A 25,718-nucleotide genomic window follows, 5' to 3' on the forward strand; every position below is an offset into this window, starting at 1 on the left:
CAATCTTTCCATACTTAAAGCATTTAAGAGGTAACATACATTTACATTTTCTAGTTCCTCTCTTCATCTTTCATACAAAGTTTGTGTCCATTTTATCCAGACTCTCATCATTTCAATTTGAATCTGAATCTTTTGTAGCTTTAAATATTGTCTTAGTTCTTTCTTTGTCTTTACCAAACTTCCTAATCTAGAATGAAATTAAGCTTCCATACAATTATTCTCTGGTGAACTTGGACAAATTATAAGTTTCTTCAATAGCTGAAATCTTGTCAATCATGAACACTCTAGTAAAGTTCTCATAATATTTTGTATCATATTCTTATCATCCAAGGTGCCACCAAGATCTCTAATCTCATTCACTACATTATTAATCTTTTGAAAATAACTTGTTATGTCTTCACCTTCTTCCATCCTCGAGTTCTCATATTTGCCTTTAGTAGTCTGCATCTTAGCTAGCTCAAATCTATCCTTATCTTCATAGATTTTTTTTAATCTTTCCCTAACTTCATAAGAAGCATATAATGCAACAAACTTCACCGATTTAGTTTTAGATAGGTCCTAATAAAGATATCATATCTTGCTCATTCATTTTCTTAATAGGCTTCAATCTCATCTGGAGTAGTAGGACCATTTGCTGGCATCACATAATTTGTCTCCACAACTTTCTAGGTCTTGTAACTCAGAGAAATCAAATATCCTCCCATCTTCACTCTCTAGAAACTATAGCTAGATCCTTGAAACATAGAAATAGTCAATTTATGTGCCATCAGATCTCCTCAAGTAGTTAGTCTCACTTTCTAGGAACCAAATCTCTAATATCAATTGTTGAATATCCTAGACAATTGAGAGGGGGGGGTGAACTAGTTATCAATTAGAATCATTTACTTATTTTGTAAGAAAATATCAACTAAACTAATTCTTGATTAATTAACAAGAAATAGATATAAGCATGAGAGAGCACACACATGGAACATACACATGAAACACCAAACTTTACGTGGAAAACCAAAGAAGGGAATAATGCAAAGAATCTAATTCTCTAGTATAAAACACCTGTTAGGGTGACACTGGTTACTTAAGGTGATTTTACAAAGGGTGTCTCACTGCAGTTGGGCTCACTGCCCAGCTAAAGCCACCAGAAAAGTACTCATTTCCCAAAAGAAGAAGATGGAAAAAAGAAGAATCAACCATTGAAGAACAACTGCTACTACACTTCAATGCTAGAACAAACCTTTGAATCACTACATCCAATACAAAACAACATCATTGCATTACAACACTACTCAACCACAATCACATACAACCTCGCACAAAATTGCATCAATCAGGAGATAGATCTTTTTTAATCCACTTTTTTCTATATATTCTTCATGTGAGATTTTTCCAAGATCAAGAGGCAATGGAAAGAACAAATAAGAGAGACAAAATATATGATAGGAAGAAACTGTATTCTATCAAGATGAAAATATTGATCAACTAGATCATCAATCATTTAATTACATACAATGAATATGCGCTTTCTTATATAGGAAAGGCTATATGAATATGTGAGCACACAAAGATGACATGTGGCTCAATAAGAAACAAGGGTAGGTAGGAAATAGGTGTGGGTAGGTAGGAGAAACAATATAATAGTCCACATGAGGTGGATCACCCACTGAATGTGGAGTGTAACAACAAGATCAACACCATAAAAGGTGGAAATTCTCCTACACACACTATCCCAATGTGGCACAAACACCCAAGTGTCTCATACCCAAACTACTATGAAATGCATTTCCTAAGTAAACTTAAGTAAGGTGTAATAATATCCATGATGAATAATTATTTACACCAACACCCCCCCTTAAGTGAAACTTAGGGGAATGCACTTAAGTCTACAATGCAACTAAGCAATGCAAGATGGGTCCTAGCTACTAGGCCATGTTAGGTACCCATGTAAAAATGCAAATGCATGAAAACCAATGCAAGGAAATCTCTCACAAAATGGGGAAAGATAGAAAAACCCAATGGGAAAAAACCCTCCCCCAAAAGAGAGATGAAAACTAGATATAGAGAACTCTAATAGAAGTATGTGAAGGACAAAACCCCATGTGAGGAAAAAGTCCCCCCCATATGAGAGAAGAAGAAGAGAGACTAGGAAGCCCCCCCTCAATCTGGAATTTGTACCAATGAGAGAAGCTCAAAGATGAATGAAGAAACTGCTCCATGAACGTCGAACCACATTTGTCCCCTTAGGAAGAAACAAAACCAAAGGTGTATCAAAAAAGTCTCCCCAACCATGAAAGGAAGATGGAGAAAAAATAGTCATGATGAAAGGAATCTCTAAAAATAGCTCAAGTGTCCCCATGTCGATGAAGGTTACCCCCTCCAAAGGTGGTAAACTACGCCACACTGATGAAAAAGACAATCCAAGATCTAGTGGAGATGAATGTAGAACAATGTCCAAAGACTCATATGTCTCAAAAGATAAAGAGACCTCCTCCAAGTGTTGTACAAAAGTATCCACAATCATGTCAACCTCTAAAGATTGATCATGTAGAGAATGCACAAGAGGGTCAAAGTGATCCCTCGCAACAATCAAAGAAGGACCATCTTCATCAAAGAGAAGATGGATGTCATGAATGGTGTCTCCCAAATCTGAAATGTAAGACTCCACAAACAAACCTACAATGTCTGTCAAGTCGGCATCCCAATCAACTAAAGCTGGAAGACATGAAATATCCTATTGCATTGAATCATAAGAAGGAAAAATGGTTGCACTAGTTGCATCATCAAGTGCAATAGGTGATGTGATATCAATAGAAGGAGATGAAATGCAATGCTCACGAATGGGGTCACATGTGAGAATCCCGAAGTTCAAATGCCCAAAGTTCTCCTCAAAATCTGAATCATCAACATAGGAAGAATCAACCTCATCAATAGGACGAAAATCTGAAAAAGAGTACAACCGAGATGCATGATCAACCACCCTAGTCGCAATGATAGCTTCACTCTCCAAGTCTCTAATGATAACTGAATCAGGTGTGAACTCCACAATTTTCCTAGTTTCCCCATGCGTGATTTGATAGAGGGAAAGAAGATTATTTGTCAAGTGGGGTACACACAACACATCATTGAAGGATTTATCCCCAATGGCAATATATCCTTTCCCAATCACATCCATGTATGTATGATTGCCCATCAAAATTTTTGGCATGTGGCAAGGCTCAAATGTAGAAAACATAGACTGTGAAGATGCCATATGATGAGAAGCCCCTGAATCTAGAAGCCATCTCCTTGAATCATGACTTGTAGTAGCACAAAGAGCTTGTCCCTTTCCTTTATCTATCCCAAAAGAGTGATCCTTTCCTTTATCCTTGTAAGAAGAAGCCGATGTACACATTCTAGAAGGTAGGTTGATTCTATTCTTCTCAAGAAGATTCTTAAACTCATCAATATCCCTCTTATAACAATGATGTTCATCATGTCCTGACTTCTTGCAGTATCCACAAAAAAGATTGTCCTTATATGATTTCCTCTTAAGTGAGAATTGTGAATCACCTTGTTGTGGAGAGGAAGATTGTGCTCCATCTTGTTGTGGTTTAGACTTAGGTTGCTTTTGATTCTTTCCTTTTCCTTGATTACTTTGATTCCCTTTGTTAGCCACCAATGCTTGTGACTTTGAAGATTTGAGAATCCCCATCGTGGTCAACTTAGATTGCTCAAGTATCAACATCTCTATGAATGAATCAAATGAGGGAGAAGTGTATGAGTAACCTTTAGCTAACCTATGGGTGTGAAAGCTAGATACAAAGGCTGCATACTCTGAAGGAAGCTTGTCCAACAAGTTATAAACCAATTGAGCATCCTTTTTGTCAATTCCACAATCCTTTAGCTTTTCTCTTAGCACAGTTTCTTTTGTGACATAATATTGGATTGTATCAAAATCCTTGGGATCCAAAGTTGTGAGTTCACTATCAAGCTTGTAGCCCTTAATCTCATCAACTTGACCATACAATTTCTTAAGAATATTCCAAGCCTCTTTAATTGTTGTACACTTATCAATGTGAAAAATGAGGTCATCTGATACATACTTTCTAAGAGTTCCAAGTGCCATATAATTCTTAGTAAGCCATTCAATTTGAGCATTAGGATCAGCCTTAGGATCAGGTGGTGCTATGATTGTTTCATTTACATAATGAATGAGTCCTTTTTCCATTAGTTTACTCCATGCCTTAATTTTCCATATGCATAATTATGAGGAGTTAAAAGTGGAAATTTAGGAGAACCCATAGCACCAAAATGAAAAAAACACAAGATAGAGAGAGGCACAATCACACAAGACACCCCCCCAAAATACTCAATCAAGAAATTCCCCCAAAATGGTGATTTTGGCACTTTATACTTAGTGTGTATACAATGAGCCACTTGCAAAACAAGGAAAAGTGGACTTCTGATTTCAATTTATAACTTCTCAAAATGAGATCTAAGAGACTTCAACAAATACTGCTAGTGATCTAAACTGAGATCCAAGCAAAATGCAAGTACCAAATATGCCAAAAATGGCCAGATACTGAAAGTACAATTTCTACTTAAAATCACTAAAAACAGATGGCAAATTATGAAAGTAGATGATAAAATATGCACTTTCAAAAAAAAATGGCACTTGAAAAGGAGTCCATATGAGCCCAAACAAAGCCTCCAAAGTTGTAAAAATCAGGATTTCATGATTTCTGAAAAACCCGTATCCAAAAATTAGAAAACTCCTACACCACTGTACATATCATGAAATTCTACCCCAAAACATAAAAAATTACTCAAAAAAATGAGTCCGGATGAGTGAGATATCGCTATTCGAAAAATGCCTACAAAATTATAATTTCTGGAGAATTTCTGCTATAGCGTCAAACTTCAAATGCCTCTAGATTTGGCCTCCGAAGTCCAATTTGGATGAAACAAAAGGCAAAACTGTCTTTCTTTGTCCTCCTCAATCCAATAGTAACCCTAGATTTTACCCATCAAGGTTCAATAATAACCTGCAATAGAAAACTCCAAAATACACAACCCCAAATAGCATCAAATTTCTCTCAATTAGCAAACCAATGACACTCTAATGGCTCTGAGACCATGTGAGATTTTGCCAAGATCAAGAGGCAATGGAAAACACAAATAAGAGAGACAAAATATATGATAGGAATAGACTGTATTCTATCAAGATGAAAATACTGATCAACTGGATCATCAATCGTTCAATTACATACAATGAATATGAGCATGCTTATATAGGAAAGGCTATATGGATATGTGAGCATAGAAAGATGACATGTGGCTCAATAAGAAACAAGGGTATGTAGGAAATAGGTGTGGGTAGGTAGGAGAAACAATATAATAGTCCACATGAGGTGGATCACCAATTGAATGTGGAGTGTAACAACAAGATCAACACCATAAAAGGTAGAAATTCTCCTACACACACTATCCCAATGTGGTACAAACACCCAAGTCTCTCATACCCAAACTACTATGAAATGCATTTCCTAAGTAAACTTAAGTAAGGTGTAATAATATCCATGATGAATAATTATTTACACAAACACTTCATTACAATCATCCTTTATTGTACTAATCTCTTGAATAAGAAGTCTCCCAAGCTGGTCAAATAATTTATTATAACACAATTTGAAATAGGTCTACACTAAACATTCCCATAGTGAAAAGGAATGAGAAGTGTACCACACCGCAATACACTTCATAAAAAAAAAAACTGGTTATCCATAGACCACAATCACAAGAGCAAAACCAAATAATTCAAGGTCAACTGAACCTAGAATGAACATATCCACAACCATGACTCCAAAGAACATCATCACATCCTAAATTAGGATAAAAAAGATAAAGACATGAACAACATAATTCCAAAATATTATCATCTGAACCAAAAATGTGGAGCACTGCAAACATGGTCAAACACCACCATCATTGAATACACATTCATAACACAAATTCTAGAGCACCAGATCATAATCATGACATCCCAAGGTAACATCCAATAACATATCAAAGATTCATGACTACAACTGTAATATATTTTCAAAATACAAAGCACAAATCGATCACTAAAACACAGAATCAATATATTGACATCAATGACAACCATAGTGACATAGTATCAAGTTCATTTTTGCAACAAGAACTTGTTGGTCCACTCCATGCTAAAGGGATAATCACACAACCCAAACACCTATAACAAAAAAATTAAAAACTGGAGAAAGGCTTGAACTCATGCCAATCACAAAGAGTAGACCTAATACAATAACATGGATTGAACGCCAAATTTAAAAGGTGATACTCAAGCTACATAAGGGTTTGATATTAAAGGTCACCAAATGGTAGTGCCATCACAACGTAAAGGGATGACTCATGTGGAACCCAATGATCCTCTCAAGGAGACAAGGAATCATACCATATCAATTCCCTATGGATAGCGAGGTATTACCAACTCATCCTAAGGCTACATGAGAGGGGCATCATTTGTTTTAGCTAGATTCATTACTCATATTTTATTTATTTTTTACTTATTAATCACAATCTCCCACTAAGTTAAATCCTTGTGACCACTTTGTGACTCATCCTTCATTACAAGACACTGCCATTATTGACTCTAATAGATACACCCTAGGCTCATCACATTCTCCAACAAGTGCAAAAATCATTCACAAATTATAACAACACAGGTGTAGTTTTCTAAAATATCAATAATCACATGGAACAAGATCCAAATAGATCTAAATTTATGATTTATACAATATGCATTTTATTCTACATTGTAATCTATCATCATTTGACCAAAATTCCATTTTTTCCATTTTCATCAAAATTGACAAAAGTACCCAAACTCCATTAAAATAGCATAAAATGCATATATCTAATAGCCAAAGCACACATAATTTCCTCAAATAGGGTCAAACATCTTAAACATGAAAATATTTGCATGATTATACATGTGCTTAATCAACTAAAATAATAAACACACTATAATAATATTATAAGTGTCAAGCATAAAGTGCACCACACAAATGCCAATACAAAAATATTGGTGGTATGTAGAATCACAAATAATCATATATAAGTATCACTATATGATTATATGAGTTAGATCTCAAAATATAAATGTAAGAATGCAAATGCAAGAGGCATTACACATTATGGGGTTGATTTGTTGTAGTTATTTATAAACTATAATATAATAGAATTGATTTTGGGTGCATAAAAAAAAGTGTTGAGTCTAATATGAAACCCATACAACAATTTTCTAAAGAGAGTTTAGATTATGGCCTCCTCCTTTATCTACATTCTCTCCTCTTTTATCTAGATACTCAATATATTCTTCTTATGAGTGGTCAAACTTTCCTCAAAAGATAAAGGGTTACTTCTTTCTCATCACCTTCTATCCATAAAAGAGTATCTTTATTGAGGCTTCTCAAAGCCCACTTGTTTACTCTTCCTGATTCAAATATGAGAAGTTTGATAAGCGTAATCAAAAAAATATTTTTTGTGTCTAGACTCAAGTTCTTGGCCATTCCACCAATAAATGTATGGCCTTGAAGGGTAAAATATAATTTAACTTATTAAATTTACTATCATTCATATGAAAAGTGATAATGGGTTTCACCTTTTTCCTATCCTTTCTAAAACTTTTTGTTATTATGATGCTCCTCACTATGTGACACTCATAGATCTAAATCAGGGCCCATTTTCATTCATGGTGCTACAATATCACATGAAACTGCTCACTTTGTATGGTATCAACATAATCCTCTCTAATGTGGTTGTGCTCACCTATACACTAGGGGATAGGATAACTTTTTAATATGTAATCATCATATGAGGATTCCCTCTTCTTGTTTTGGGAGGTGTATGTAGTCTTGTATGAGGATCCCCCCCTATTGATAATTTTGTATATGTTTGTTTGAATACCTCATCCTTATTTTCCTTAATACACTAGTACAAAACATATAATAATATTTTAAGGGTGGGGATATGGCCTCCTAAGATTTGATCTCATTGATGTACCACCTTTATGGTGGTGTTGTTTTCCACAATGCCCCATAATGTGTGGTTATCAATTCATTTAATAAGTATTCATTATTTATATTATCTTTATTGGGATTAAACACTATTTTTTCCTCTACTCCTATGAGAATGCACACTTTTTTGCCTCTACTCTTATAGAAACATGCAGTCTCTTCATCTATGAAATCAATAACATACTATAGCTTGTTAGTTGTGATCATTTTGATGTGATTCATGGATATCCCAACACAACACAATTTATCATCCAATGGAATCCATGTTGTAAACGTGAATCACTCAACATAAATTTTTAGCTTGTGAAATTTATGTAGCTTAGAATCTTCATGGACCCCTTCTTATACTTGTGTGAATATTATTGCCATTGATGTCAAACGAATTATCCAGTTTGGACCGGACAATGTATGTGGTTTGGATATTAGTCCGGATATTGTAGATATTGTGAATATTATGGATATTATGAATATTATTGATATTGTGGATGTCGCGAATGTTGTGGATGTTTTTGTTAGGAACTAGGAAGGACAAATGAGAGGGGGGTTGAATTAGTTGTGAACCAATTGTCAATAAATTACAACCCAAAACCTATTAATCCAACTTGAAACTTAGTGCCGGTAAAGGAAACTTAATGCTAGTAAAATAGATTAACAGTTATAGTAGTACCAGTATAACTTAATGCATCAAACGGAAAGAGAAACAACATCCACAACACATGACACAAAGATTTTGATGTGGAAACCCTGTAAGGGGAAAAACCATGGTGGGAAACCTTACCCATAATCAAATGATACTACTGTAGATAGTAAGTGTCTACAAATGGGGTCTGCACATGAAGAAAGGCCAATCGCCTAGATCTCACTTCTCAATCACAAAATAGGAGTCACACTAACTATAGTTGGATGGTTAAATCCAATAACAATGTACTTCTTTTGAATAACATCTACAATGCTGGATTTAGTACCAATTTAAGCTCTGACCATGAGTGCCAAACACCTTCATAACCTTCCTTCAACCTTCAGTTAATGTGTGTGTGATTCACACAAGGATCTACTTATTTTTTCTCTTAAATGATCTTCAATATTCACACACACTGATAATATTTGATCTTCAATAAGATCTTACAATTATTTATACAAAACCTAAGACTAAATGTGAAGGTCAGCTCATGAAAGATAATAAAATTAAATCAATTACAAAATAAGTCTTTATGCGATACAATATATTGGCTCAATACATTTACACATTATCCAATCATTAAACCATTTCCAAAACATTTCGTGCTAATCTGGAATAGATATCATGTACCAGTCCATAACCTAGACCTATCTACCGGTAAAGGCAAATATGTGAACTTGATTGAACCAATAAGAAAAACACCAAATCCAAACATTAAATCCATGTCTTCGACATAACCAAAATGATCTCCAGATGATAACAAGTCATCATCAATTATTGACGAATCATATAGCTTGTTGGTGAACATATACCGATGATTATGCATAAGCCAATATCCATGTCGGGACCACAATGTGTTGCTTCAACAATACACCAATATAACTAGAGTGCCAAATCAACAATGTAGACCTTCAAGAAGATAAGTGTTAACATCAATGACAAAACCAATGCAACACATGACGAATCATCCATAATACCAACAATCTCCCCCTTTGGCATTGATGAAAACACTAGATGGAAAAACATCTAAGTGCCAAAAACAGAAGGACAAATACCAATAAACCAACAATCTCCCAAAATAGATCAATACCAGAAATCTAAACCAAAATACATCTCTCCAAGTACAATTTTTAGCTCTCCCCAAAGTACAATTTTTTTCCACAGATATCTCTCTCCCTTTGACATCAAATTCCAAAGTAGTTAAGAATCAGAACATAACATACATCTATCTACTCCCCCTAAGCAGTATCTCTCCTTCATCAAAGCTGAAAAATAGTTTTTCCTTTTAGTCTCTTCTGGTTTGATGCTAATCTTCATCATTCAAGTCTCTGCTGGTGTGGAAATTACCCCAAGCTACTCTTTGAGATATTCAAATGTTTCCTTAGGAAAAGGCTTTGTAAAGGTATCTATAATTTTCTCTTTTGTATTCACATAAACCAATCTCACTTTATTTGCTTCAACATTCTCTTTTAGAAAATTGTATTTAATAGAAACATGCTTTGTTTTAGAGTAAAATACTAGATTATTTGATTTAACAATTGCTATTGAATTATCACAATAAATAATTATCGATTCTTTGCATTTAACCTTTATATCCTTCAACATTCACTTGATCCATAATACCTGAGTGCAATTAGTTGCTGTTGCAACATATTCTAATTCTACTATAGATAATGATTTATAGATCTGCTTCTTACTGATCCATGAAATTAATCTTCTTGCAAGAAAGAATGCACCACCAGTGGTACTCTTTCTATCATCTACATCTCTTGCCTAATTTTCATTTGTATATGCACATAACTCAAAATTGTCATTCTTAGGATACCATAAACCAAGAGTTTTTGTGCCTTTTAGGTACCGGAAAATCCTTTAAATTGTTGATTCATGATTCTCTTTAGGATTGCTTTGAAATATAGACACAATACACACTACATTCATTATATCAGGTCCAGTTTGTGTTACATATAGTAATCCTCCAATCATAGATTTGTACCTTGTCGGATTAATAGGAGCTGAATCATCCTTTAATGTTAATTTTTTTGTTGTAGTCATATGAGTGCTTACTATTTTGGAGTTTTCCATTCCAAATTTCTTCAAGAGTTCCTTCAAGTACTTTATTTGACATATTAATATACCTTTATCTATTTGAGAAATCTACAAACCTAGAAATGTTTTTATATCTCCAATCATAGACATTTCAAATTCTTCCTACATATTATTAGCAAAGTCTTTACATAACTTTTCTTCACCTCCAAAAATGATGTCATCCACAAATACTTCAATAACCAAAATATCATAATTGGTGATTTTGTAATATAAATTGTTGTCAGCATTACATTTTGTGTATCCAAGCTTTAAAAGATATTTATCAAGTCTAGCATACCAAGCTCTGGGAGATTGCTTCAATCCATATAAGGCTTTCCTTAACTTGCAAACCATATCCTTATCATTTGTCAATGAAAATCCATCAGGTCATTCAATGTAAACTTCTTCTTCAAGATCTCCATTCAAAAATGCACATTTTACATCTATCTGATAAACTTTATAGTTCTTATGAGCTGCAAATGCAAGAAATAGTCTAACTGCTTCAATCTTGGCTACCAGTGCAAAGGTATCATTATAATCAAATCCTTCTTTCTGTGAATAATCTTTACAAACTAATCTTGCTTTGTTTTTTATTACTTCACCATCGTCATTAAGTTTATTTTTATATACACATTTAGTTCCAATTACATTTTTGTCTTTAGGCTGGGGAACTAATGTTCAAGTATTATTCTTTTCAATCTGTTCTAATTCATCTTCCATTGCTTTTATCCAATGTTTATCTTGACATGATTCAACAATTGATGTTGGTTCAACTTGAGAAATTAAACATACCTCTTCATTTTCCAATCTTCCTCTTGTCATAACACCTTGATTTTTATTCCAATTATCTGATTCTCTGAATGATTTAATCTTACACACTTGGGTTTATTCTGATTTACATTCACATGTTGTTCTTCAGTCACAATTGAGTTTTCTGATGATGTTGGTGTGACTGGATCTTCACTCTGTACCGTTGCAATCTATGTTGGTTCATTTATAATCATTTCTACTACTGGTTCAATAGATCTTGAATGTCCTCTAAAATGTTCATCTATATTCACATTAGTACTCTCAATGATTTTCTGCAATCTTTTATTATAACATCTATATGCCTTGCTTCTAGTTGAATAACCAAAAAATATTCCTTTATCACTTCTAGGATCAAATTTGCCAATATACTCATCTCTCCTAATATAACATTTTCTTCCAAATATTTTGAAGTAATTAAGAGTAGGAGTATGACCAAACCATAGTTCATAAGGGGTCTTACTGGTTTCACTTTTGATGTGAACTCTATTGAAAGTATAAACCATTATATTCACTAATTCTCTCCAGTACAGATGAGCTAGATTTGCTTCCATCATCATGGTTCTTGCTGCATCCATTATAGTTATGTTTTTCCTTTCCATAACTCTATTTTGTTGGGGTGTCTAGGGTGCTGATAGTTGTCTTTTGATTCCATTCTCCTCATAGAATAAATTGAATTCACTAGATGTAAATTCTCCTCCTTGATCTGATCTTAAACATTTGATTTTCTTGCCAGTTTCACTCTCTACCGTTACCTTATATATCTTGAATCTTCCAAAAGCTTCTGATTTCTCCCTAAGAAATGTAACCCAACACATTCTAGAATAATCATCAATTATTAGCATAGAGTATCTACCACCTTGAAGACTTCTTGTTCTTGTTGGACCACATAAATCAGTATGGGTTAAATCAAGAATATTATTAGATTTCTCAGAAATACTCTTATATGTTGTTCTAACTTGCTTTCCCATTTGAAATTCCTTACATACCGGATTATGAGGTTTCACAATCCTAGGTAAATCCCTTACTACCTTAGTTGAACTAATCTTTACAATGCAATTAAAATTCACATGATAGAGTCTTTTATTCCATAACCAACTTTCATCAATGTGTGCAATCAAACATGTCTTATCAGTGGTATTCGAATGAAAGATATTACCTTTAGTCTGATTATCAGTTGCAATCTCCAATCCAGTTTTGTTGATGATTTTGCATTTTCCATTCTTGAATTGTAACTAAAATCCTTTTTCCACTAACTGACCAACACTCAAAATATTATGCTTTAAACCTTTTACATAATAAACATTACCAGTATTGTGCTTATCATCCAAAGATATAGTGCCTCTTCCTTTGATTAAACAAGCTTTGTCATATCCAAATCTTACTAGACCTCCATGAATATCCTATAAAGATAAGAATTTTTTTTTATCACCAGTCATATGATGTGAGAATCCACTATCAATGATCCATTCATCATTTTCTTCAATTTTTGTTGCTAGTGTCTGCTCTACCAGCTTGACAATAGGTGTCAGTTGATATTCTTTTATTACAACAAATGCCCATCCACTATTTGTTGGATCTTCATCTAAATCATCTATAACACCTTCATCTCCATAGTAACATGACTTATCTTTGTTTTTCTTAGATTTGTATCTCTGATATTCAGGGTTAGTCTTATATGGTCTTTTTACTTCCTCCCTTAGTCTTGCATGTCTATCAGGACACCTAGAAGCAATATGACCAACTTTATTGCAATTAAAATATTTGAAATATGCTTTACCTTCATACTTACTTCCTACTGGACCTTTAGGCATCTTCCTTGTGAATAGTGCTTCAAGTTCTTCAAGTTCTTCATTTTCTCTTCTCATATCTACAAGTTCTTTTGCATAAAGTGCTTTCCAATCAATTTTGTCAGATGATGATGATGATGATGTTGATGATTTGAGAGCTATATCAGTCTTGACTGTAGCAACATGACCAAACTATTCAAGCTCAAATGCTGAAAGTTTTCCAACCAAAGTATCTCTAGAAACTGATGTATTAGGCATTATTCTCAACTCATTAATAGTAGTCACTTTCATTTTGTAATCCGGTGGCATGACTCTTAAAACTTTAGAAATAATTTCATCTTCACTTAACGATCCTCCATAACATTGTATTCCTAAAACAATTTCATTAACTCTTTATGCATAAATTCTTTCATCTTCTTCCATTTTTAAATTTTCATAACTGGCCCGGTAACATTCAAATTTTGCAATTTTGACAATGGTATCTCCTTCATTCAATCTTTCCTGTTTATCCCAAATAGCTTTAGTAGTAGATCGGTCTGATAATGCACTTAGAAGTGCTTCTCTTGCTTTACAATCATTCTCCAAGTCTTAGCCAATGTCAGTGGATGAGGGATATTCGGAGTAGGACCAACATAGCCATTATTTGTAACATCTCATATATCTCTTCCAATGCAGTTCAGATGTGTTTCTATTCTAATCTTCCATATACCATATTTCATTCCATCAAGTTTAGGACTGTCCTTCCTGAAAATATTTACTGCCATAGGATCTCCTCAAGCTATTAGGCTTCTACAAAAAGAGGACTTATCTTTGATACCAATTGTTAGGAACTGGGAAGGACAAATGAGAGGGAGGGGTGAATCAGTTGTGAACCAATTGTCAAGAAATTACAACCCAAAACCAATTAATCCAGCTTGAAACTTAGTGTTGGTAAAAGAAACTTAATGTTGGTAAAATAGATTAACAGTTATAGTAGTACCGATATAACTAATGCATGAAACAGAAAGAGAAACAACATCCACAACACATGACACAAATATTTTGACTTGGAAACCCTGTAAGGGGAAAAACCAAAGTGGGAAACCTTACCCACAATCAGATGATACTACTGCAAATAGTAAGTGTATACAAATGGGGTTTGCACATGAAGAAAGGCCAACTGCCTAAAGCTCACTACTCAATCACAAAATAGGAGTCAGACTGACTATAGTTGGATGGTTAAATCCAATAACAATGTACTGCTTCAGAATAGCATTTGCAATGTTGGATTCAGTACCAGTTTAATCTCTTACCATGAGTGCCAAACACCTTCATAACCTTCCTTCAACCTTCAAATAATGTCTGTGTGATTTGCACAAGGATCTGCTTATTTTCACTCTTAAATGATCTTCAATTTTAGCATGCACTCATAATATATGATCTTCAGTAAGATCTTAAAATTACATATACAAAACCTAAGACGAAATGTTAAGGTTTGCTCACTAAAGATATTACAATTAAATCAATTACAAAATAAGTCTTGATGTGATACAATATGTCAGCTCAATACATTTACATATTATCTAATCAATAAACCATTTCCAAAATGTGTTGTGCTTATCTGGAATAGATATCATGTATTGGTCCATAACCTAGACCTATCTACCAATAAAGCCAAATATGTTAACTCGATTAGACCAATAAGAAAAACACCAAATCCAAACATCCAATCCATGTCTTTGACATAACCAAATGATCTCTAGATGATAACAAGTCATCATCAACTACTGGTGAATCATATAACTTGTTGGTGAACATATATTGGTGACTGTGCATAAGCCAATATCCATGTCAGGACCACAATGTCTTGGTTCAACAATAAACCAATATAACCAGAGTGTCAAATCAAGAATGTAGACCTCCAAGAAGATAGGTGTTGACATCAATGACAAAACCAATGCAACACATGATGAAGTCATCCATAATACCAACAGTTATGGATGCTGTATGTGAGGTTGTATGTAGTCAATATGTGTAGTTATCTTGTTGTTGTTTTGGTCAGAACTTATTATGTAGCATGATAGAGGTAATGTTGGCAAGATACACTACCTAGATGATTAGATGTTGTCACTGATGGCAACTAGAGTCAGATATTCCATCTATAGGTCTTAATTTGTTAATTCTGAAAGTTAGAGTGAGCTATGGTGAGGTCTAGTGAATTTGAATAGGACATCCAATAGTGTATAGTGTTTTGGTTGGTACTTCATTTTGGTTGGTAATGTAGTCAAGGTAGGGAGATCCAATGAAGGACATCCCCGCCTTGCAGTCTAAATATGAACACCATGCAAGATGTACCTTTAATCAATAACACAACATAGATAAAGAAGAAAGAGAAAGAGGTAGCACCACAAAATACACAATAGGTAAATAGTATGAACAATTCTTATAACAGATTAATAAATTACATATACCACATGTTGGACCATAGCTCAGGATTACAGACAATTTTGACAACTTAGATCTATGATCAGCAGATCATCCTCTCAACAAATCATCAACCGGTAATAGCTTCCACTATTATACACTGATCTAAACCTCAGCCCTACCAGTTTCAGTCCTACCAGACCAGAATTCAACTGGTATCTACATCTTCACTCGATCTCTAACCTATGACCTCTATCTTTCATCTTTTGTCCCTTAAAATAATTCACAAAACTTCTCTTTATACCATCCACAAATAATAATAACTCGATCAAGTCAGCCTAAGCCCAACTAATTCATAATGAAATGTATAAACAATAACATGTCGGCTCAAATCACTAAGAACATCACAAAAAAATAAAACATCACATGGTTCTCTAGGAACATCGGACAAGGCACAAGAAACATAACTCAATGATCTACAAGTCATGGAAATCAACCACAACTTGATTTAACTTCACTAAACACTTTGCAAGACTAACCGGTAAGAACACATCAACACTGGGCCAATATCAGAATCGATATCTCACTAGAATTAAATCCAAATTCCAAGAATCTTGAACATGATAAAGACAACAAACTCAAGGTGATAAATCCAAATCCACAACACTAAATTCTCAAACATGAATAAATTTCACGATCTCCAAGCAATTTCACAGTTAACTGCTCCAACCGGTTTCAACTACACTAGTGTTCCTGCATCAGTTGGATATTTTGTGTTGCGGTTCTTTGGAAAGCATTGTGGATGTTTTATCTACCTTATTTCAGGTTTGTGACCTCCAATGATGATTCATGAGTGAGTTGGAAGGTCCAGTATATAGGTTTTTGGTTAGAACAGTGTTCATCAGCAATAACATGTGGATACTCATTGTGCGGACCAAGTCGATTGATTTTTGTGATCATTTTTGTGTTTGAGCATGATTATCCAACACGTGGGAAGTATATGGACAATTATTTTTGGTCTGCATATGTATTTGAGTTCAGATTGAGCCGAATTGGTATACACATTTCATCTGTCTATTATGCATTTTTGGGCTGACATGAAGAAGACCTAATTTGATGTTGCTGATATAAAAGAGCGATTGATATTTATATTGGTGATGGTGTGAAAAGTGGTTGGGTTTTATTGTGCACACTTTCACATGCGCATGTGAAGGATTTGTGCTATGGAATACAAGAGAATGACAAAAAATTGAAGTATAGTAGAGAAGAATTCAAACTATACTCTGGCATTTTTTGATGCTATTCAATAGTTCAAACCTTCTTGTAATCTTTGGTAGTCCTTTTTCAATGTAACGAGCCTTCTAGAGTTGTATCCCTTATTTTAATTGTAGAAGTGATCTCTAGGTAGTGTTCCTAAATAAATGTGCATTCCCATTATGTAATATTTATATACTTCTAACAAAGTATATTAATATTGTGGGTATCAATCCCACCGTGATTTTTCCATGTATAAATCCTTGTGTTATGGTGTTGTGGATATTTTTTTTTATGTGTTTTCATCTTTCTTTCATTCATTTGAATTAAATGATTCATGAATCAAGTTAATAATGTTAAAGATTGCAGAACACTGATTCATGCCCCCTCTCAGTGTTCTTTGATTTCAATAATTGGTATCAAAGCCTAGTTCCTTGGAAGAAGCCTAACAACTTGACGAATATCTGGGAAGGCGAATCAATGGATTCTAGTAGTCTTAGACAATAGCTTCTTGTTGCACTTGAGGATCTTGATCAAGCCCAGGATGAGGTCCAAAAAGTGAAATAAAACCTTAAATATGCTAAGGGCTTCATTGAATCATTGAAAGATTAGCTCAACAAGTGAAAAGAAAAGAGAAAGGAACTTGTTGATAAGTTAAAGAAGAAAGAAAGACAAAGAATTGATGATCAATCCTTGAAGGAGAAGATTGAAGAGTGTGAGAAGATTGCTAGAGAGAATGTAGTTCAAAAGAATGAGATGGAAGATATTGTGATGAGATTGATGAAAGGAAGAAGAATTTGGAGAAGCTTGTTCATTCCTTGAAAGAAAAATCTAATGAATGTTGTAGAATTGATTGTGAGAATGGCCAACTGAAGCTTGAGCTACAAGATTCTAGACAACATGAGGAAGATCTTGAAAGGAAGATCATTCTTCTTAGATATTATCTTGATGTTGCAAATAAGTACAAGGAGAAGTTCAGAATCAACTCAACCAAACTTAATGAGATGCTTGAAAGCCAAAAGAATTCTAATGACAGAAGAGGTTTTGGATTTGAGAAAGGTGAAAGCTCCAAATTAGCACAACTGAAGAACAATTCAAAAATTCCTTTGGTAAGGCAACCTAATGCTCATAAATTCAATGATAACTATTTTGTTTGTAAAAAAATTTGTCATATGTCTAGTCAATGCAGAAGTAGGATGAATAATAATTTTCCATCCTTCTCCGATCAATGTTTCAAATGCAATAAGTATGGACATAAGTCAAGTGAATGTAGAGGTGTGATGAACAAATTTCAAAATAGGAGAAATGCCAAATTGAATGCGTGTGATAGGTTTGGACATGATGCTAAAAAAATGCAAATCAAGTGTAAATCAGATTAATTTCAGGCCTCAAGAAGGAAATGTTGTTTTCTATGCTTGCAATAAATCCAATTACATTGACAAATACTACAAAAGCTAAAATGTGAATAGGAAAGGTTTGGTAAACAAGAACAAGAATGTGCAGGTAGATGAGAAGAAAAAATTGAAAGTTAAAGAGATCAGAGATAAAATGAAGAAGAGATGAGTTAAGAAGAGTGATTCAGAAGCAAGAAGTAGATCTGCACTTGATTCTAGTGCTGGAACTTCATCTAGTAACTAAGCTAAGGCATTCAACATTGGGGGAGTTATCATGAAAATCTTATAAACCCCTTATTTGAGAATTGTGCCTAATTTTGGTAGGTTGTAGAAGTTGAATTAAATGATCACTGACTTATCTAAAGGATTTCTAAAAGAGTTTGAGCCAAATTGAAGATCTGCTAAAGATTTCTTGAATATCTATATGTATGTAGGGTATCTGGAAGAATAAGGAAAATAGAATTTATTATATCTAAAATTTAGGTATGCAAAGGATAAAAAGTGATTTAACCATTCATTTTTCACCTTACATTCGAAGCAAAAGAAGAGAAGAGCACTCTACAATCAATATTTTCTGAGAACTAAAGTGAGAAGAAGATTTGGCATGAGATTTTTCGTATCCAATTGTTAAGGAATTTTTTAGTGAGCTATTTAAATTTGAAGCTTAAAATTTTTTAAAATGGCATCATCTAGTACAGAAACCTAATTAGCCATTGATGTCACTAAAAGGGAAAGACCCAATTTGAAGAAAAACCCTTACATATTAATTTAGGATGATTTGCAAGGTGCGTTCTCATCAGTTCCATATGGATTCTTGCATGTAGAAGAAATTAGGGTTTATTGTCATTGAAATATTGAGGAACTTGGAAGCACTCAAATGATAAATTTATACACCCAGCACATGATTCATGAGATGGGTAGCTTGAAATCTAAATTAAAGTCAACAGAAGAAAAGGGTTTCGCACAATTCATCCAGTACATTCTTAATAGGATGCATGATGAATTAATGTGGTTGGATAAGCCACACAAAATCACAAATAATGTCATTCAAGTTATTACTAGTTTATACTAGACCAGCGACTTGCCTGCATTGAAGGTAGTAAAGAATCAGATGATCACATACACTAATGGTTCCAATTTTGACAGGAGAGTGATGAAAATTAACAAAATATTGGATTATGATGTCAAGTTTTCCTCTATAGTGATAGGTTACAAGGTCTACCATTCTATTCAGGACAACTTAGTATCTAAACCGACCATTTATTCATCTTATCAGATGATGAAGGAGGACCAGTATGATTTGTTTGAGTTTCTATGGAGTGAGCTTACAAAGAATTTCGACAAAATTAAATAGAGCAAGAAGCATATCTTCAAGTATGGGACTTTGATTCTATGCCTATACTTCTATTTCATGAATGAGATTCTGGGAGATGGAAAAGTGCAATGGGATTATGACAGGCCTATGGCAGTGCAAATCAAAGAAACACTTTATTACCTCGGAGATTCTAAGGTCCATAATACCACACTCTAGGGGTATTTCAAGACTTTTCAGAGCATAATGCAGAGTAGGGAGAGAATCCCTAAATCAGTGGTGGAGAGGTATTAGGATACCATCTATTTCATGGTTGATACAAACTAATGTCTGATGGAGGAAGTTGAACCTAGAACTTTATGGATCATGAACATGGGGTATGAGGTGGAAGAAAGGATCATTGAGCTATATGCCCAACATTTATTGAGAAAACTAGTGGATGCAATAGAAGAAAGGTTTGGAACCTATGTAGAAAAGAGCTTGGACTTACATGCTAAGTTCAAGAAGCCGAAGATACAGAAAAAGGTGAGAAAGGAGGTAGAGCAGTTGGTAGAGAACCTTTGGATTACCAAGGAGGAGGTTTAGAGAGATAGGGAACAAAATATACTGAGTCAAGAAGACACTCTAAATCCAAAGAAAGATAAATCAAAGGCCCCTACTCAGAAACCAAGGCAATCAAGGAGCTATGCACCCTCAATTGGTTTTTAGAAGACTATTATATCTAAAGCCAAGCCATCTAGTGAAGGCAAGAGGAAGCAAGTAATATTTGTGAATGTAGAGGGTGATGAAGAAATAGAGTTCAATGAATTTGTAAAGGAGGTAAAGGCTAAATTAGCTAAGGCCACCAAAGTCACAAAGGAGAAACCATTCGGTGGAGGAAAATCTAGTAAGAAACCAAAATCATTCGGAATTGATGAGGTAATGAAGCAAGAAAAATTTGAAGTTAAACATCCCATGTCCTTAAATGAAATTACAAATGAGGTATTAAAGAATGGAAATCTGAAGCCTCTATAAAAATGGGATGACAAATTTGATGAAATAGTAAAAGAACATTAGAGGAAGCTACTGTAGAATACTTGAATGTGTATAGTAAAGCTCTAATTGAAATTTTTAAAGTGCATTAGATTTATATAGGTAACTTTTAAATCTTAATATAGTCAACTATTGTACATGCAAGGATATGATGTTTGTATATTATTTCACAATATTTATTGCTCTTGCTTCACACACTAACCTTTCCTTCTATTCATGTGGATGCAAAATACAAAACGTAATACACAGTATTTGTTATTCCTTCCATGATAGGTGTTATTCCTGAATGTCGACCTGCTGATGTATTTGTTTTCTTACCTACCTTTGCTTCCATTGACAACAAGGTATATGTATACAAGAACATTGGTCCATGAAGGAGTCATGACTCCTTTTGGAACTGACATGATTCCCCAAGGAGTCGTGAATCCTACGTGGAGTCGCGTTGGTGAACTAAAGAATGATTCCCAATAATATTGTCAAGTTCTTAATAGATATAATCAGTTAAACAAACTGAGAGTTATATGTCATCACTTGCAATGAACTAATAATGTTAATTAATGAACTAATATAAAATGATTAATATTATGAATGACTAGTAACACAAGGTTGTTACAAATCATTCATAATATTAACTGTAATATTAATCATAACATTACCAATCAATACTTAAATGATTACATAATTATATTTATATGTGATCAGAATAGTAAGGATAGATATACAAATAAATACAATACAAATGTCTAAGGCCATAAGGCCAATTAGACATTTGGTTCTTTCGACCGATGCTACATATTTCAACATCCCCTCTTAGCTAGGGAGGAATATTTCAATCCTTCAATAAGTTACTACACCTTATTGGGAACAAAACAATTCCATTTATTGTGTGAGATATATCACCTCACCATGATATCAGGAGTTATGGCATATTCATGGATATCACATCGCATGATACCCACCATAATCTCGTAATGTAATAACCACCATTATGGCTTGTCTACGGATATCATGTCTCATGATATCCACCTTAATGGCAAGTTTAAGGATATTGATTCATGGCATGTCCACAGATATTACTTCACATAATATCCACCATGAACATCTCTTTTAGTATCATCATCTAGCATGGCATATGCATGGATATCATTTCTCATGACATCCACCATGAACATATATTACTTAGAGATGTCCATCATGATGGTAAGATCAATATTGTTAGATCGTCATCTTATAATAAAGATCAAAAATACAAGTGTCCATCATTGAGAGATCATCACCTCCAAATAATGTTCACAGGGGCTCAACATGCACTGAACCAAAATAGTCATGATGTCACACACATGACACTTAATCATGAACCATATTAGATTAATAAAATTTTATTAATAAGACTTTACACTTTAAAACATCTTAAGGGAATACACTAGTATTAGGAAACCAAATCAATGTAGCTTAGACTCAATATCAAATAAAGCTACATTTTCTACCATACCAAGCTTACCTCAAAAGTATGCAAACTTTATTCTCTAGAGAGGCTTGGTGAGGGTATTTGAAGTTTTTTCATCTATACTAATATATCTCAATTGAATATCATACCTTTCTTCTTGATCTTGGCATGCCTTGACCTTTCATGAAATGCAAGCTTAGAGTTTGCTTCACTCTTGGTGTATTCCAAGCTCACCAAGTCTCCATCTATTAAGGAACCTCATGACATAGGAGTTAGTGCAAAGTCTTTCCAACCTATATATATATAGGACTTCATCTCATGAAGAATAGCCTTCTAATTGATCACTAGAGAAATTAACTTGACATAGTCCACTCCCTCTAAATCAATATGATCAAGATCCTTGGATATCATTCGAAGCATATTCTCTTAACTACTCCCTCTCCTACGGAAGCATCCCCTACTCACATGGTCCCAATCATGGAAGATATCTTGCTTTAGGATACTTTCATCATCTGGTATGATCTTTATATAGTTGGGAGTGCTAGATCCACAATCACCATGTATCTACTATCATAAGATTGAGCCCTAGGAAGGAATATGACCATCCTGAGATTTAGAACAAAGTCTCCTTGTAGTATGCTCCCTCTCACTAGTAAATCCTTCTTTTCTCATCTTGCTTTGTAACCATAGATTCTATCATCACCTGCACAAATGCCTCTATGGATTTCACAAGTAAATGGCACTTTTGCAAGTAAATATTTTTTTTGGAAATGCAAAATCAAAGAATATCCACTAAAGTCCTCTACATATTCTTCTTGAATCTCAATCTCTTTATCAAAAATAGACCTTCAAAACTCTATAACCTAAAAAGCAACAGGTTGTGATTCTAAAGATGTCCTTTATGTAAGGGACAATTTTCTCATAGTAAATTGAAAAAAATAAAAAACAAGATATCCAAATGCTGCTTGTCGTAAGTGGACATCTGCTGACAATGTTGCTTCACAAATAACATGCATAATGTAATTGCATGAATTAATAACTACATATGAAATTCATGAACATTATTCAACCATAAAAATTATCTCTTTCAAATCAGAATATGAATCTATCTACATCCTTTTGTGGGAGAGTCTCACCAACACCCACAATGGAAGATTGAGGCATAGTCCTGGATAGACATTACATTGCATAGTGCCCATATTTGTCACATCTAAAACATTGGATTTCTGAAATATCCTTCCTTATTTTGAAAGTACGAGCACCATTGGATTCCTCATCTTTCTTCCTTTTGAAATATCTTTTCTTACCTTTCATATTTGAAGAGTTCCAGGCAAGAACATGAATATCTTCATTTATGGAGCTTTAGACAATGCCTCTTATCGCTAATCTAGACTCTTCTTGAATGAAATCTATTTTTATATGATCAAACTAAGGAAGTTTAGATTATGCACTTATCCCTTGAATGAATGATTCCCAAGAAGAAGGGAGACCATTCAGGGCTAACATGGTTAACTCTTTACTTTCAATTGTGTGACCAATGGTGGAGAGTTGATCTCTTAGTTCGGTTATCCTCATGAAGTATGCAGTGATTTTTTTACCCTTGATCATTTTAATATGGTGGAGTTGTTGCTTTAATGTGAGGGCTCTACTAGTGTTATTTATCTCATACATACTTTCTAATGATTCTAACATATAATAGACTGTTTCCAATTTTGAGATAATTGGTACAATGTGGTCTTTTACTACATCCACTAACATTTTCATGGCTTTATTATTCTTTTTCATCCATTGAGGTTTCTCACCTTCGTCATCTAGTTCAGGTACAACTTTCTTTATGAATTCATCTAATTCATTATCTCTTAAGGAAATAATAATCCTAAACTTCCAAGATACAAAGTTGGAAGCTCCTTCAAGGCAATCCTCAAATCTAACACCATTTGCCATTGTGACTATAGAAGAGAATCATAAATTGAGGGTATATGAAGATTAGTCTTGCCTAAATAGATCTAATCTTATCTTATCCTTATGCTGGCTTTGATACCATGTTAAAGTGCATCAGATTTATATAGGTAACTTTTAAATCTTAATATGGTCAACTATTGTGCATGCAAGGATTTGATGTTTGTATATTATTTCACAATATTGATTTCTCTTTCTTCACACATTAACCTTGTCTTCTATTCATGTGGCTGGAGAATACAAAATGTAATACACATTGTTTGTTATTCCTTCCATGCCAGTCACTATTCTTGAAAGTCGACCTGCTGATGTATTTATTTCCTTACCTACCTTTGCTTTCATCGATAACAACGTATATGTATACAACAACATTGGTCCATGAACGAGTCATGACTCCTTATGGAATAGACATGATTCTCCAAGGAGTCATGACTCCTACGTGGAGTCACGTTGGTTAACTAAATAACAATTCCTGATAATATCATCAGGTTCTTAATAGATATAATCAGTTAAACAAACTGAGAGTTATATGTCGTCATTTGTAATGAACCAATAATGTTAATTAATGAATTAATATAATATGATTAATATTATGAATAACTAGTAACATAAGGTTGTTACAAATTATTCATAATATTAACTATAATATTAATCATAACATTACCAATGAATACTTAAATGATTACATAAATATATATCTATATGTGATCAAAACAGTAAGGATAGATATACAAATAAATACAATACAAATTTATAAGGCTATAAGACGAATTAGAGATATGGTTCATCCAACCAATGGTACATATTTTAACAGAAAAAATGTGAAAGATACCCAAGAGTTTGTATTAAATTTTAGATGCAAAAAGACTAACGGTTAGTAAGTAAGATGAGAGACTAAGAGAATATGTATTTGTGAATTTATGCTTTGTGATTTCTAAGGAGGAGATATCTAGAATTCTTAAGTTAGCCAAGAATGAGTTTCAGAGTAAAACTAGAGTAAATAAGATAATGATTGGAAAGATCGATGAAATTGTAAAGGAAACTACATAAAATTTGAGGAAAGTTTTTCTACAGAATCAATATGAGGTTGTCCCTGAGAAAACTTAGGATGATCCGGAAGATTAGACAAAGGATTATACTCTTTCTATTCTAGACGTGCAAATAGATGATCAAGGTGAAGTAAATGTTCTAGAAGATATGAAAAATGAGGATGCAATGCAGAAGGGTGAAGGAGATGTAGGAAAAGTAGATAAGGTTGAGGATATTCAAAATCCTCCAGCTGAAGGAGAAACATAGAAGGATGCAGAGAAGGAAAAGGTTGAGGTAAAACAAGAACCTATTTTGGAAGTAAGAGACACTATAGGGGTAGTGAAGGGCAAGCAAGTTATTGATGATCCAAAATTCATACAAGGCCCTATCAATATTGCCTCTCTGTCGCTTATCCAGAAGCTTCAACTGGCATCATTTGCACAAGCCAAGGCTAGTGA

At 33.9% G+C, this 25,718-nt stretch overlaps 1 protein-coding gene across 1 annotated transcript in view; it reads left to right on the forward strand.

Moving 5' to 3' along the window:
- The first annotated feature begins 20,165 nt into the window (after positions 1–20,165).
- LOC131030201 (uncharacterized) overlaps positions 20,166–25,718 on the forward strand; it is a 59,420-nt gene continuing 53,867 nt past the window's right edge. The window contains exons 1-3 of the mRNA XM_059211477.1: positions 20,166–20,318; positions 20,502–20,774; positions 21,099–21,169. Coding sequence (XP_059067460.1) covers positions 20,166–20,318; positions 20,502–20,774; positions 21,099–21,169 — 497 coding nt within the window. The remainder of the gene's footprint in view (positions 20,319–20,501; positions 20,775–21,098; positions 21,170–25,718) is intronic.

This window comes from Cryptomeria japonica, chromosome 9 (assembly GCF_030272615.1).
Source record: "Cryptomeria japonica chromosome 9, Sugi_1.0, whole genome shotgun sequence".
NCBI classification, from domain to species: Eukaryota; Viridiplantae; Streptophyta; class Pinopsida; order Cupressales; family Cupressaceae; genus Cryptomeria; species Cryptomeria japonica.